The following is a 17,284-nucleotide window of genomic DNA, read 5'->3' as shown; positions in this document are numbered from 1 at the left end:
CATAGCATCAACGTGTCGATTGTCTTTCCTAGGAATAGGATCTATGGTGTATGAAGCAAACTTCTCTAACAATGATAAGGCCAAGTAATGATATTGTGATAGTTTGTCTTGTTTAGCCTAATAGGTTCCCATAAGTTGTCTTATAATAACCTGTGAATAACCATAGATACACAAATGTTGAACATTAAAGGATAAAATGACTTTTGAACCAGAGATAAGGGCTTCATACTCAGTGATATTGTTAGTACATGGGAAATTTAGACAATAAGATAAAGGGATTGGTTCTGGAATGTGGTGTCAAAATAACACCAGTGCCTAAACTAGTTCAACACTTAGATCCATCAAAATACATTTCCCAAGTACTATCAATACCCAAAGGAAGAATGAGATCATCAGTAAATGAGTCATGATTAGGTAAGGTGAGGGGAGAAGGAGCAACAATCAAATGGTCGGTTAAAGCTCACCCTTTAATTTCTTTTTGGGAAACAAATTTCAAGTCAAATTCAGTTAACAACATAACCCATTTTGCCAAGCATCTTGAAAGAGAAGTTTTATAAAAGAGATGTTTTAAAGGATCAAATCTGATGATAACATGTGTCTCATCATTCAAAAGATAATGTATTAACTTCTAAGGTTAAAAAACAAGAGGAAGACATTACCTTTCTATTGCATTATATCGTACCTCATAATCAAGTAAAGTGCGACTTATATAACAAACTGGATATTCTCTACCATCACTATTATGTTGTGCCAATAAAGTTGTGAGAGCATGAGAAGAAGCGACAATATAAAGAAGGTAAGGTTGACTAGGAAGAGTGGGTTGTAAAATAGTAGGATTAGCCAAATAAAGTTTCAAATCTTCAAAATATTTTTGACAATCCACATTCCATAGAAAAGTAGTAACTTTCTTAAGCAATTGAGTAAAAGGGAATGTTTGATCCACAAGTTGTGAAACAAACCTACAGATAGATTGAATTTTTCCTTTTAAACTTTGTAATTGAGATATATTCTGAGGAGGTGGAATGCTCACAATGGCATCCATTTTCTTCGTATCCACCTCAACACCATGATGCAACACTATAAATCCTAATAGCTTTCCACTATCCACACCAAAAACACATTTTTTGTGGATTCAACTGCATGTTGTATTTGCGAATTCATTCAAAAATTTGGTGAAGGATCCTAACATGGTCTTGATGAGAGATAGACTTATCCAGGATATCATCAACATAATTTTCCAAGATTTTATGTATGTAATCATGAAAGATAAGGGTCATAGCGCGTTGATAGGTGGTGCTAGCGTTTTTCAACCCAAAAGTCATCACAACCCAACAAAACGTACTTTAAGGAGTTGTAAAAGAAATTTTCTATTGATCTTAAGGATTAATAAAGATTTGATTACATCCAAAAAAACCATCCATGAAATATAATAAAGCATCACCAGCCATAGAATCAACGATCATATCAAATTTCAGAAGCAAAAATCATCCTTTTAAGAAGCCTTATTGAGATCATGAAAGTCGATATATATTCTGATCTCATTGTTAGGTTTGGAAACAACAACAATATTATAAATCTAATGGGAATAATCAATAGAACAAATAAAGTCATCTTCTAGAAGTTTTTCTATTTGAGCCTCGACAAGCAAGGCTATTTTAGGGTTCATTTTCCTAATATTCTACTTCACAAATTTAGCATTAGGAATTAACACAATGTTATGAGTGACAATATCAGGATCAATGCCAAGTATAACTGAATAAATCCAAGCAAAGATCTTGAGGAAGCCATGTAAGAGAGAGGAGTATTGATTTTTTTCATCATGACTCAAACATTTCTCAATCTTTATAAGTTTTTCCTTATTATAAGGATCAATTTTGACATCAATGGTATCACTTACAAGAAGGTTACTTTGTTGAAGTACATCCATTGGTTGAGGAAAGTCATGAAGTATCTCTTCATTATTGCCCCCTAATGCAGTGTCTTTCCCAAAGTATGCCTTGAAATTTAAACAATAATGAAATACATGATTATGGTGAAAACGAGGAGTATCATAGACTCCTAAGAATTCAGCCAAAGAATCATTCGTAGGAAAGATATCAAGGGAACGTGATGATTCATAATCAACTAATTCAAGATGTATTACAGAAAGCGCATTTGAAGAAAATATGATATTGAAATTAAGGGATGGCCTCTTAGATGCTTTGGTGGGCTTAAAGGGAGTATATCCAAGTTCAAAAGATGCCTCACATGCATGATTCTCTAAACTAACTTTTATCCCATGTTCATGTGCACCACAACCATTGCCATTATATCCACTCTTGGCTAAGATGTGAAAACCAAGACCATAAGGGGTAGCCATTTCTGTAAGGGAAGGTGAGGCCTTGTATGTCTCAATATTATAAATAATTGAAGTGGAAGAACTTTTTGATTTTGAAGCAGCCAAAAAGTTGTTACTAGGCTGGTTAGACAAAGTGGGTTGCTTTTTAGGTTCAACCATATCATCCTCCTTTTTAATCTTAGGGTCTATTGTGGAGATTTTATATTCTCCTATAAAACAAAGTGTAAAATCTAAGGATCCCCAATCATCACCTAGGAGTACCTCTTCAGATGAAGAAGTATCTTCAGGAGGAGATGGTGATTCATTTTGAATAGAAGAAGAAGTAGGAGTATTTGGAGAATATTTGCAATCAGATGAGGTTTACAAACAAGCTTGTAAGTTGGTATCAACGTGAAAAGTATACATTATGTTGTTATAAATAAATTTAATTTGATGATTAAGGGTAGAAGGAACAACTTTAATACTATGAATCCAAGGTTGTCCTAACAAAATATTGTAGGTTAGGCTATCGAGCATGACTTGAATAGATGTAGGTAAAATAATAGGTCCTACCTTATTAGGCAAGGTTTTAGTACCTAAAGAAGTTCTAGAAACATTTTCAAAACCATGAATAGAAAGAGATTCAAATCTGATAAGAGAGGTATCCACATTTATCTTACACAAAAGATCAATGATACAAACATTAAGCCCATATCCATTGTCCACAAGACTTTGTCTTATAGTATTACCATAAATAAGGACAACAATTATAAGAGGATCATACTGATTTTGAATCTCTTGAGAGGGCAACTCATCTTGTGAGTACTTAATTTGAGCTTTAGATGTTTTGATAGAATCAATCAAAGAATCCATCTTATTAGGTGTCACTGTTGGTGGGACATCTAAGTTCTTTAAAGCATATTGCAGCATTCCATTATGTGTGGATGAAGTTTGAATTAAATCCCAGAGAGATATCTTAGTCGGAGTAGCTGTAAAATGTTCAATAAGATCATACTCTTTACCAAGATGTTATGATATATGAGGTGTTGGTGGAAGAATAGGTTGAGAAGAAGGATGAGAAGAAGGAATCATCGAAGGGGGATTTGGTTTCCTATTGTTCCATGTATTAATTATAGGTATGGGCAACTAAATTATAACTCTCTAGTAATTTGTTTAGCATGGTCATAACAAATTTTGGTAGGATAACCTCCTTGCACGATAATAATTGGTTTATTAGGACTACAAAAGGTATCATTACTATAACCATCTTGAACCACAAAGAGAGACTTGTTAAGAGGTTGAGAAGTTGGAGGAGAAATAGCACCTTGAACCACATAAAGAGGTTTATTGGGTGTTTGAAGATTATGTTCATAACCAGTTAAATTTATCATGTTAATCAATTTGTTGGATGTTTTAAGATTGTTCAAAGAAGTTTTAATAGAAATGAAATCATCAAGAGCATCATCTAGCGTAACATAGTCATGACTCCTAAATGGTTGATCATTCGATTGAATGGGAGGTAAGTCATCATAAAGAGGATTGTCATACACCACCATTTAACTAGATTTGGAGGATGATTTGATGGGGATGACTTCTCAAGGAGAATTGTCCAACTTATCTACATGATCACTACAAAACGACATAGTAACTATGTTGATGAATTTTTGGCAAAATGTTTGTTTAGAAGGATTATGATAAAGAAACTCATCAAGGGCCTTATCAAGTTCTTCCTTACTAAAAGTTTAATCATCATAAACAAATTAATTATAATATGAATGAAAATATTACAAATAACAATCTGACATAATTGAAAAACTAGCTTTTGAAATGAATAATGCATATGAAACATAAAGACATATAATACATACAACAACATGTTTTTGACATTTTTTATATTTTTGATATAAAAGAAACATGCAATAACAAGATCTAATCAGAAAATGCAATGTAAGAAGGTCGGGTTCACCAAAATGTTTAGGGTGAAAATGGAATCACGTATTTTTAGGACCTAATCCCACTTTCATCAAACATTGGAATACGAAAGCACCTAGATGAGTGATCCTCCTTGACAAAATCTTGTGAAAGAGAGTCAAGGGATGCTTATAGGGTTTCTATTCCTTCATTGATATGAAAGAGAATGTGTAAAATGTAAATGTGATGAAAATATACAATGAGAATGTAAGAAAATGTGTCTAAACAACAATAACAATCGACTAAATAGTAACAAAATTGAAGCAACAAGTACATCTCTCATAATAGAATTTTGGTATACACTTGTGACCAAAAACTAAGCCTAATCTTAATAGGACCAAGGCATTTTATGCCTTGGTCTCAGAGATAGTAAAGAGTTGCAAACTAGGAATTTGAATTATGAGCCACTCTAAGCAGTGTCTGTGAAAATTGAAGTCAAACAAAGATGACCAGGGCATGGGGCACCTTGGTCTTGGAGGACAAGGGGGTGGGGCACCTTGGTCATTGAAATCCAAGACCAATTAATGACACATAATCTATTCCTATTGACTAAAACTTCCCAAAAATTGGTCACTCTGACGAAAACCTGTAACTTCACTTACAATCTGAAAAATGGTGTGTTTGTGGCTAGATATAGGGTTTTTGCTTATTCTAGCCCCTTATTTTGGTGATTTCCACTTGCACAAATAGCCAATAATGTAACTAAAAACATGTGTGTTCTCTTGAATCTTATGTGTTTGTAAGATTGCTACAGGCTAAATGCAAACTAGAGTTCTACGTTGTGTTTTTTTAGCAAAAACGCTAAATTCGTTGTGAAAATGCTTTAAATCACAATTGTGATGCAAACCTAAAGAAATATTCCAAATTTTAAACTAATATGATGTATATCTAGTGCAGTCAAGGTAGGGAGATCCAATAAAGGACAACCTCACCTTGCAGCGAATAACATAATCACCATGAAAGATACTGGTAACCAGTTCACCCAACATAAGATATAATCGAGAAAATAGAAAAGAGAAATCCTTATAATAGTTGATTAGTTACATATGCCCTTGGGCATTACACATGATGGACCACAACCCAGGATTACAAAACAACTCTTACAACTCAAATAAATGATCTGCAGATCATCTTTTCAGCAACTCGGCCTCCGGTAACAGTCTGCACTGATCGAGACCTCAATCCCTCTGGACTTCAAATCCCCCAAACTAAAATCACTCTGGAAACTACATCTGCTTTGGATCTCTCCTTCCTCGGACCCTTGTCCCCCAAAATGAATCTCCAAACTTCCTTTTTATACCATCCGCAAGCAATAGCAACTAAATCAAGTCGGTCAAAGATCAATCGGTTCATGATGAAACATGCAAACAATAATATGTCGGCTCAAATCACCAAGAACACCTCCAATAATGCATAGAACTTCACAAGAACATCGGTCAAGTCCAAAATACCATCTCCCAATGATCCACAAGCTATGGAAAACATTTGCAACCCAATTCATCTTTGCTTTACTCATGACAAGAGCAACCAGTAAGAACGTACCAACACCGGACCAGAATCAAATGCAAATGCCATGAATCCCGAATATGACTAAGACAACGATCTCAAGGTGACAAATCCAAATCCGCAATGCTAAATTCTCAAACATGAAGAAATACAACAATATCCAAGCAATTCCACTGCTAACTACTCCAACTGGTTGAACCACTCTGGTGCTCGTGCATCAAGATACAAAGCTCAACATAGAGATGCGAAAACAAAATAAAATCATACCAAATCCTAAGGAAGAGGTAAATTCCAATCAAGATTCAGTGATTTCCTTATAATTCTTCTATATCTTCTAAAGCTTCCATGGTTGATGAAGACTTGATCAATGAATGAATTATAGATTGGAGACTTTGCAATACAACAACACTTTCACTTCACAAGGATCTCCTTTCAAATTGCTAGATTTGAATCCTCAAACGAGGAAAAGAAATGCCATATATATAAAACCCTAATTATAATTTTGATATAAGGCCAAATTAGAATTGATTAAATTTGGCACCAAGTAGGATTTGAACATGGTAAGACCGCCAAATTCAGCTCTCAAAATGTAGGGAAAAAAGTACAGGACTAGGTAGTATACTACCTAGTCTGACCAAACTTTTTCTGATTTTCTAAGGATGCAAGCTATCATGATTCTAATGCTAAATCCAGCTCAATGGAAAGAATTAGGATGTGTATATGTGTGAAATATATCCTTAAGATTGAAATTAGAGTGAGATTAGGATTAAATAAGGATAAAATGAAAAGGGGCGCACCTAGGATCAATGGCCCAATTTTATGATATTATGAGAGAGGACTTAGGTTTAATTAAATTAATAATTAAATGCCTAAAGAAGTCTTGTAATGAAAAATGCAATGGGATACACTAAGGCAGGTGCTAACCTAAGTTTAAAATTGGACAACCTAATTAAGGGTGTACAACTTACGACACTATAGATATGTATTCAATCCTTTTAGGATCACATCAATCAAATTCAATTCCCTCCTTAATTTAAGGTCGGTCCCAAGTGAAATTAGTGGCATTATTAATCTAAGTGGTGAAACCCTAATTTGACCATGTAGCATCCTAAATTGTACTTGCTTACAATTTTGTCCTCACCTAGGCCTCACATTGGTGTTTCAACTTTTGATGCCTAATTGCAGTGTTGATTTTGCTCACACCCTATTCCAATCTCACATTTTCATAATTTGTCAAGTCCCCCCCCAATATGGAGTCCTAATTTTTAGGACCAGAGCGTACCACACCTTTGTCCTCTTAATAAGGCCCTAAATTGGCGCCTCACAATGGTCATGACAACTGAGCAGGAATTTGGATCCCATTTCGGCTTGTTCCAGAAATCCAATTTGATTTTTGAGAAAACAAGTATAAATTGAGTTCTACCTCTCTCATTTGAAACCCAATAAAATCACCTAACCAAAAAAGAAGATCTCAATTACAGTCTAGAAAATTCAAGTGAGCAATCAATCAATCATTATTCAAGCAATGGAGTAGAAATGAAGTCAAGTTCAAGTATCGAAGATGGCATCCATGATCAATAGTTTTTGAAGACGTCCTACATGAAATCCTAAAAGCTTTTGTGTGTATGCCAAGAAAAACTTAATTAATGTATATATTATTGTTTCAAGAATTTTCAACCTTTCCCTCAAAAGGAAAGTATTTCATTATAGTCTTTCATTACATTTATCAATTCAATTTCATGGTTAATTACAAAACTGGGGTTTGACCTAAGGACATTTTCAACCTTTCCCTCAAAAGGAAAGTATTTCATTATAGTCTTTCATTACATTTATCAATTCAATTCATGGTTAATTAAAAAATTGGGGTTTGACCTAAGGCAAACCCTTATTTCCAACATCTTTCTCTCTCTTTTTGTGTGCAGGAAATAGGTGTAGGAGTTATACTTAGGGAATCCAACAGTGTCGACAACAAATAATGAGTTCAACTTTTGACAATGGAAAATTTAGAGGACTAGGGTGGATTTGTGCTACTTGGTCCCAAAAAATCAGGCTGAACTGCTGAGTATAGGTCCTAAACATCTTATTCTACCTAGATCTTTGTTGGTGGCATTTTGGGACATCTATAGCTTACTATTTATATCAGTTTACTTCAATTATTCATGGTTTTGCCATAATTTCATAATTGCATTACAAATTCAACTAAAAAAGAGGATAATAATGATAAACAACAAATACCTTAACTGGTACTGAGAGGCAAGGGGTGAATCAGTACATACAAAAACTTCTCAGCAACTTATCAAGTTAAAATAATGCTAACCAGCTGTCTTCATTACTAAACTTAACCATGGCAATACCGGTTAAACATAGTAAGACTACAGACAACATAAACCGGTAAAATCAAATGCTTCAAATACATTCAATACTTGATAACTACTTCACCCATAAACATATGTATATGGCGTGTCAGCAATACCATAACCATTAGCTCTGCATGCATAATCACTTAAACAAAGAATACTTAATCATCACATGACAAATGCACAACTCATGACACACAAATTTTTCACATGGAAACCCAAATGGGAAAAAACACAGCGGGGATGAATACCCACAAGCTTGTTTTGAACTTTTTTGATGCTCGCTCTGTTAGGAGCCTTGTCCGGTTAAAGACTTTACAATAAGGTTCTGCTAGGAACCGATCCTATTAAAGATCACCCGGTTAAGGAATGGCTATATACCCCGTTAAAGGTTGAAACCCTGTTAAAGGTTACCTTGCTAGAGGATTTAAAGGACTCAATGAACTTGAGTCACCTAGTTAGAGGATTTACAGTAAGCATGTTAAAGCTACCTGACAAAGGGATTTTCCTTCTATTGAAATGGTTAGAAGACAATAGGTAAAACTCTGATTTGATAACAACACTATATGCTAAGGCAGATCCTTTTCAGTTCCTCTACTCTGCAATCACACTCTGCAGTTTTCATTCATTGGTCTGGCAAGTATCTCATCACTCGGATACATACACAACTTTTCCCAACAACTTACAATAACAAACATCATCGACCTTATAGACAACAATTAGCTCGGTAACATAAACCCTAAACCCTAAGCATCTTAGGTTTACAATTACAAGCGGTCCAATCCTGACCGCCCAAACACTTTTCATCGAATGAAACAATCTTAAACAGATCACAAGTCAATTTGCATCGTCCATTTTTCACCGCACATAGAAATCAATAACCCATCACGCTTTCTTCTTATACCACTAAGAAGAATGTTCATTCCTGAGGTAGACATTTAATGCACTCGATCTTCATATGCAAGATCTTCAAGGAAATCCTTCATGTGCACAAAATTGATGTGGCATCTCGATCTCATCCTCGTTTCTTAGCTAACTCATCACAGAATATCATCGATTGCATCGCACAAGCTAGATTGCCAAACCAGAAACCCTAGAGCTGAGACTACCAATCGGTAGTCACACTTAGTGAAACCCTGACACTAGTTCACTACATCTCTTCATACCGGTTCTCCAACTTGATCATTAATAACAACTTCTTCCAATCTTCATACTGATTGACCTATACTTATTGACATCAATGATAACATATATTATTATCATATTATCATACCGGTTCATCATATGCCAACAAATAAACCCTAAGTGGTTGAATCCAATCAGAATCTTAGACCTTTTGCCTTTGGGATTGAGCCTAGGTCTATTGGTTTTAACCCACTTCAATGTAATGGTGATTATTGGGATATTTAGTGGATTTACTTGGTAAAACCCTAATTCCTAACTTTCCTCCATTACATTTTGGTGAACTTGACATCCTTCATGCTTAATTCCAATTTCTTGTCTCAAATATGATTTTGTGTATTTTAAAATTCAAATTTGCACTCAGTTTTTATTTTCAATGGAATTCATAAATTTAGAGCTTAAAATTCACAAAATAACTCTAATTTATAATTCTAAAATTAACTTGTGGGTTGCATAATTTTTCAAGTTTATTTTAAATCTTATTATTATGACATGTTATGTTATGATTTAAAGGTATTTATTGTTCAAATTCACAAATCAAATTGCTTAATTAATTGGTCAATCAATCATTGTTACAACATTTTGTATTGCTTAATCATAATTTTCAATCTCTACATTCAAATTTCTCTCCTTTGTGCATGAGTTTTGTTACCATTAGTCCTACATATAATATTCTCATGTGAAGAAGTTGTAAACTTAAGGCTTCCCAAGGTTTAACCACTAAGGATATGGAGCCTCAATTAGATCATGTATTCTATGAGAATGTTGGTGCTTCCTCTAATCCAACAAATGTCATCATTAATCCCCATTCTTCTCATAATTCTCATGATGTGGATGAATCACTAACTAGGGTCACTATTGACCAATTGGAGAATATTTACAATGAATTTGAAAATCTTCAACAATGGATGAGTCAACAATACTAGGAAAGTGAGGCAATTGCTCTACTTGAAGAATTAAAAAGAATGGTACAAAGTGATAAAATTGATGTTGATTTGTTGCATGGGCTTGCTCATATTGTTGACACTAATATCATGCCAATCAAAAGTTGTGTTGAAGTCCTTGGTTACTCTCAACCCTATAGTGTAGTTAATCATTCCATTCCTATGCCTACATCCTTGCCTAGTGTGTCTACATTTACATCCTCTATCATGACTACTTCCATACAAAATCTTAATCCTACACATGTTCCTCATGTGGGCAATCTCATTAATTATTATTCTTACATACCTCCTTCCAAGAGTCTTCCATTTGTATCCCAATCATCTCACATACCCACATACCACAATGTTCCACCTCCTTATTCTCAACCTTCACGTACATATAACAATGGTAATCCTCCATCACATGTCCAATTTAAATCCATCCACCGAAGCAACCATCAATAATATAGCCCAAATTTTTACATCCTTACAACAACAATTGGCTTCCATTACTCAATCCAAGTTCAATGTTCCCACAATTGATGTAGCAAGCCCATTATTCGATGACATTGTTTGTGTGGTTCCCCTCAAACATATGGAAGTCCCTCAATTGGAGTTTTATAATGGAACAAGTGACCCTTTGACTCATGTGAAGACATTTCAAACTCTGTGTAGTGATTTTGCTTATGACCAAAGACTTGTGGCTAAATGATTTATTAGAACCTTTAGGGATAAAGCTTTGCAATGGTATTGTTATTTGTCTCTTTATTCTATTACTTCATTTCAAAAATTAGCTAATTCTTTCATCCAAAAATTTCAAAAATAATAATGGTCCTAAGATTACTTTGAGTGATTTGATTCATTGTAAGCAAGGAGTTAAAGAAATAGTGACTGATTTTATTGGTAGATATAAACATTTCCATTCTCAAATTGCTTATCAAGTGCCTAATCGTGATGTTCAAAGAAATTTTATTGCTAATATACAAAAATACATTAGAGATAATCTTCTATTCCTAAGTTTACTTCCTTTACATAATCATGTGTAGTGCTTTATAATTATCAACTTCGAATGAGTCAATTTGAATCATCCTCTTCAATGGCTTCGGTTGATAAGAATGAGGGTGCTCAATAATCATTTGTAAGTTTAAACCCAACAAAGGTTACATCAAGATAAATGACAACATCAACACTCAAGTGGCAACCAAGACATCAGGTGTTGCCCCTTTATCCAAATACTTTAGAAAATAATTAACTCCTTTTTTTCAGTCTTTGCATGGTATAATGGTGAGATTGATAAATTCTAATGTGTTGAAACTTCCTCCCATCAAGACAATTGAAATCTCTAAACCATTGCCACGCTATCATGATTTTGAAAATTCAGGGTGAACTTTCGAGAATAGGTCCTAAACATCTTATTTTGCCCTGATCTTATTTGGTGGTTTCATGGGACATTTGTAGCTTATTTTTTCTGTCAATTTACTTCAATTATTCATGGTTTTACCCTAAATTCATAATTACATTACAAATTCAACCAAGAAAGAGGATAGTCAACCCTAACCAGTTGAATCCAATTAGAATCTTAGACCTTTCCCCATTGGGATTGAGCCGAGATCTATTGGTTCAACCCTCTTTCAATGTAATTTTGATTATTGGGTTATTTAACGGATTTACTTGGTCAAAGCTTGATTCCTAATTTTCCTCTATTAATTTTTTGGTGAACCCAACATCCTTCATACTTAATTTTGATTCCTTGTCTTAGATATGATTTTTTATGCATTTTGTACACACACACACGCGCATGCGCGCGCATGCACGCATACATATAGATGTATATGTGTGCACACACACATGCATGCATGCATGCACACACACACACACACGTGTGTGTGTGTGTATGCATGCATGCATACATACATATATATAAATAGGTATGTGTATATATACGTGTGTGTGTGTGTGTTTCTATATGTCTATATGTATGTATGTATGTATGTACACACACACACATGCATGTATATACATACATGCATATATGTGTGTGTGTGTGTGTGTAGCTCCAGTTTTTGTGTGGGTCGAATGAGCATAATAAGGGATATTTTTTTCTTTGTTTCTCACGTGCAAAGAACTCCATCAACATTTAGTTTAAGTGCATCCAACAGAAGAAAAGGAAACCCACATTTTTTGTTGCAAACTTGCAGGAAAGAGAACAACACTTAATGGGAGCTCAAAATGGTGGAAGAAGCAGCGTTTTCCCTCATATTTGGCAACCCAAATCAATAGTCCGCCTCTTGCATGAAGTTTAGGGAGCTACAACTTTAGTTTTGGATCTGTGCTACTTGGTTTCAAAAAATTGGGTTGAACTTCTGAGAACGGGTCCTAAATATCTTATTTTGCCCTGATCTTAGTTGGTGGCTCCGTGGGATATCTATAGCTTATTATTTGTGTCATTTTACTTCAATTATTCATGGTTTTACCTTAAATCCATAATTACATTATAAATTCGACCAAGAAAGAGGATGGTCAATCCTAACCAGTTGAATCCAACTAGAATCTTAGATCTTTCCCCATTTGAATTGAGCCAAGATCTATTGGGTTCAACCCTCTTTCAATGTAATTTTGATTAGATTTACTTGGTAAAACCTTGATTCCTAATTTTCTTCCATTACATTTTGGTGAACCTAACATCCTTCATGCTTAATTTTGATTCCTTGTCTCAGATATAATTTTTTATGGATTTTGTACACACACACACACACACTCATGCACACAGATAGATGTATATACGTATATACACACACACGTCTATGCATGTGTGCATGTATGTGCATGTGTGTGTGTACATATATACATCTATGTACACACATGTGTGTGTATGTATGTATGTATGTATGCATGCATGCATGTATGCGTGTATGTATATGTATATGTACACACACACACACACATATATATATGTATGTATGTATTAGTGTATGCATGCATACATACATATATATAAATATGTATATGTGCATATATGTATATATACATATGTATGTAGATATCTACATATATGTATATATATATACATACACACACACACAAATATATAAGTATATATATATGTGTGTGTGTGTGTGTATGTACATATATATGTATATATGTATATGTATATGTGTATGTATATATACATACATATGTATATGCACACACATACACATGTATACACACACACATATATATGTATGTATGTATGTATGTATGTATGTATGTATGTATGTATGTATGTATGTATGTGTATATATATCTATATATGCACACACACACACACACACACACACACACACACACACACACACACACACACACACACATATATCGTAGGTAAGGGAAAAAAAAATTAGGATGGTTCGAGCGAACAAGAGATCTTCGCTCAAACCACCCTTTGGGGTTCGAGGGAACCTATTGACGAGGTGGGGTTCGCACGAACCCATTTTTAAATTTGGGTTCACTTGAATCCCCCCTTCGAGCAAACCTTTTTCTGCCAATTTTTTTTTAACTGTCTATATAAAGCCAAATGACAGTTGAAATGTCATTTTCAATTGTTCATTGGGGCTCCACTAAGGCGGTTTGAGAAAACCTTATGTGTAGATTTCGTCAGCGACTCTAGTCAACACCCATCAGCGCTCCTCAACACTCGTCATTCGACCTACATTGTTCTAGGTGCACAAAAATACCCTTTTTCTTGTTTAATAATTTTATTTTTTCATATCTTTTATTTATTGTTAAATTTATTCTTAAAAAATAGCAAATAAAATAGTTTTCATTTGTTAATTTATTTTCTCAATTAAATAATTGTATATTTATTATTATTTTTTCAACATTTTAAAAAAACGTTAGGAAAAACTTAGAAAACTTACATACTGAATTTAAAACAAAAAAAAAACAAAAAATTAGAAAAACATTAGAGAAATTAAAACTTAGATAATAAATTAAAACACTAGAAAAATTAGATAATAAATTAAAATTTAGAAAAACGTTAGAAAACTTAGATAATAAATTAAAACGTTAGAAAAATTAGATAATAAATTAAAACTTAGAAAACTTAGATAATAAATTAGAACTTAGAAAAGCATTAGAATTTTTTATAAGAAAACGCGATTTAAATTAAATCCTTGATGACCCCTTTTAACGGTTCACTTGGGTATGAAACCCAACTACCTTGACCTTCCAGGCTATTATGGACAAGGGAGAGGTAGAGTGGATGACACAAATTTATATCGTAGGGGTGATAGACAAGTGGTGCAGGAGTGCCTAGTTGGCCATATGCTTCTTTTTGGCCATTATGAGTTATTTTCAATTTTTATGGTAGTTCAAGTTGCAATAAGGTCGTGTGGATAATTTTATGTCATCTCATATCATTTGTAATCATCTCATATCAAATTGTAAGGCCTTGGTGCCATGGGAGTCATATTTGTATTGGGTCTTGATAGGGTCAAAGTTGGTCAAACTCAATCAAATGTATCCATATGAGTAGAAATTGTGTAATAAATGTTCTAGGGTCTATTTTGATGTGTCTTGAACGTATTTGTGAATTTTAGAGTCCATATGTTGAGTAGATATAAAAAAAAAATTGTCAAAAGATGAAAAGTTGCTTAGCAACTTTTACATCTTTTTAATGAAAAGTTGTTTCCAATGGTTACCCCTTTTAAAAATCAGTTGGGGGAAGTTGTTTTGGGTCCAAACAAGTATAAATAACCCCATTTTGGTCGAGGTTGGGTTGTTGGCATTGTATGTGGTGATTGGAGGAAGATATCAATAAAATTTGAAGGTTTTCTTTGCAATTTTCTAGAAAATTTGCTGCTATTTTGGTCATAACTTCTCTGTCTGTATAAATCAGAATGTCAGGCTTGACTTTTTGGAAATATATGTGAACTACCTTTCATTCAAGACCCATTTTGTGATATTTGGTGAACGTTTTTTTAAAATTTGTCCTAAAACCCTACTTGCAAGGGTTTGTTCAAAGAAATGTAAACATCTCTCCATTCCAATGAGGGATATTAACGAAACTTGGTGGAATGGTAGGGATAGGTCTTGTACAAGTATTTTTTTCTTCATTTTTGTAGGGACCAAGGTTGGATGCGTCTTTGGAGTAATGAATGCCTAGCATCTTCATGTGTTAGGCCAACTAAGCATGGAAGTGAGGGTTGAAGTAGGTCTGAGACAAATCTGAATGTTTGGAAACTTAAAATTGGTGGAATTGATGGTTTTGATACATAATAAAATTTTTGGATCCATTGTTTTGTTGTTTTCATAAGTTTTTGAGGCACTCCCTTTGAAAAAGTGACCTAATTGCCCTTTAAAAGAGTGAGGACAACGTTTTTTTGACTTGTTTGATCCAAAGAAACCCTAGGAAAATTTAACATATGTTGTTAAAAATCAAAATGGATATCTAAATCAAGTTTCATGTTTGGGAGATCTATTTTTATTTGAAAGTTATGGCCAAAATACACATGTTGCTACTCTAATTAGGCCTCGGGATAGAATTACCAATCAATAATTGAGCCCTATGTTCCAAAACAGCCTATAAAGGTTTTGACATATGTTATGTAACTCTAAAAAGGGTATCTAAAAAGTTTTAAGTTTTGTGTTTGTGATCAAGGGATTGTAAGTTGTTTTCAAAATACCCTCACCGTAGGGCTAGTAGAGTATAGGAGCCATTACAAGGCAACCCTCATAAGGAAGTGTTTTGGGAATGAACCGTTGCACATGGAGAGTGTATTTGATGTCCAAAAATGTTTGGTAAACCTTCCACAAGTTTTCTTGGTCTTTTTGTGAAGTTATGCTAAGTTTGGTGCAAACCGGGTTGAGGGAGTATTGGCTAGTGAATGAATGAATTGGTGTATTTTTCCTTGATCCTTTGAAACTTGCTTTGATATATGGTTTGTGATTTGTTTATCCACCTATGTCCTCTGCATCAAATTCGTATCAGAGTAAGGAAGTAGATCCTTGAAGGAGATAACTAGAATTTGAGAGAAGAGTGAGTAAGAGGTGGAAGATAAGATTCCTCCTAAGAATGTTGCTACTGCCAGAGAATTGCAAGAATTGAGAGAGAAGAATACCAAGTTTCCAAAGTACTACAATGTTGTTTCTGCAAGGCTAGAAGCTTTAGAGTCCAATCAATGAATAAATGTTGACGTGGGAGATGTGAGTGATGAAGAGGAAGAAGAAGAAGAAGAAGAAGAGTTCCAAGAAGCAGAAGGGGAAGAGCAGATAGATCCTGAAGAGCAGAGGACAATCAGATTATTGAAGGCAATGAAAGGTGATCAGTATAAGGTAAGAGTTGATTTACCTGTGTATGGCGGGAATCTGAATGAGGAAGAACTACTAGATTGGATTGCAGCCATGGACACTTACTTTGAAAGTGAAGATATACCTGATGATCAAAAGGTCAAGGTAGCAAAGAACAAATTGAAAGGACATGCACCTCTATGGTGGGACTATGAGAAGGCAGAGAGGAGAAAGAAATGAAAATCCAAGATAACATCTTGGGACAGGATGGTTGCAAAACTAAAAGGTAAATTATGAAGTTCAATTGTTTAAGAAATTGTAAAGTTTAAAACAAAAGGATTTAGATGTGAAGGCATATACTAATGAGTTTTATAAGTTAAGAATGAGGGTAGGAAGAGATGAAGATGAAGTTGAGAAAGTGGCTAGATACCTTGGTGGCCTTAGGTTTAACATACAAGATGAATTGGTTGTTGCTAACACAAGAACTATAGAAGAATGTTTTCAATTGGCTATTAGGGTGGAGGAGAAGCTAATGAGAAAGAAAGATAAGTCTAATAGAGGAAGAGGCGACAATACAAGAGGAAGAGGATTCTTTTCTACAAGAAAGCAACCATATGAGGACCAAGAAGAAGCAAGCAAGGGTAAGGAACAAAGTGTTGATGCAAGAGGTGGCTTTAGGGGTACAAGGGGCAGATTTGGAGGTGGAAGAAACTCAAATGTCTTTACAGGTAGATGTTACAATTGCCAAGAGGTTGGGC

At 34.3% G+C, this 17,284-nt stretch overlaps 1 protein-coding gene across 1 annotated transcript; it reads left to right on the top strand.

Annotated features, from left to right (window-relative positions):
* Positions 1-3,829: 3,829 nt before the first annotated feature.
* Positions 3,830-16,766, top strand: LOC131857743 (pre-rRNA-processing protein ESF2-like). The gene is made up of 2 exons (XM_059210451.1): positions 3,830-3,836; positions 16,441-16,766. Exons 1-2 carry the CDS (start codon positions 3,830-3,832, stop codon positions 16,764-16,766), a joined length of 333 nt encoding a protein of 110 aa, XP_059066434.1.
* The last annotated feature ends 518 nt before the right edge of the window (positions 16,767-17,284 follow it).

Source organism: Cryptomeria japonica, chromosome 8, assembly GCF_030272615.1.
Source record: "Cryptomeria japonica chromosome 8, Sugi_1.0, whole genome shotgun sequence".
Taxonomy (NCBI): domain Eukaryota; kingdom Viridiplantae; phylum Streptophyta; class Pinopsida; order Cupressales; family Cupressaceae; genus Cryptomeria; species Cryptomeria japonica.
Note: the sequence above shows the minus strand (reverse complement) of the source record. Positions and strands in the feature narration are given on the sequence as shown.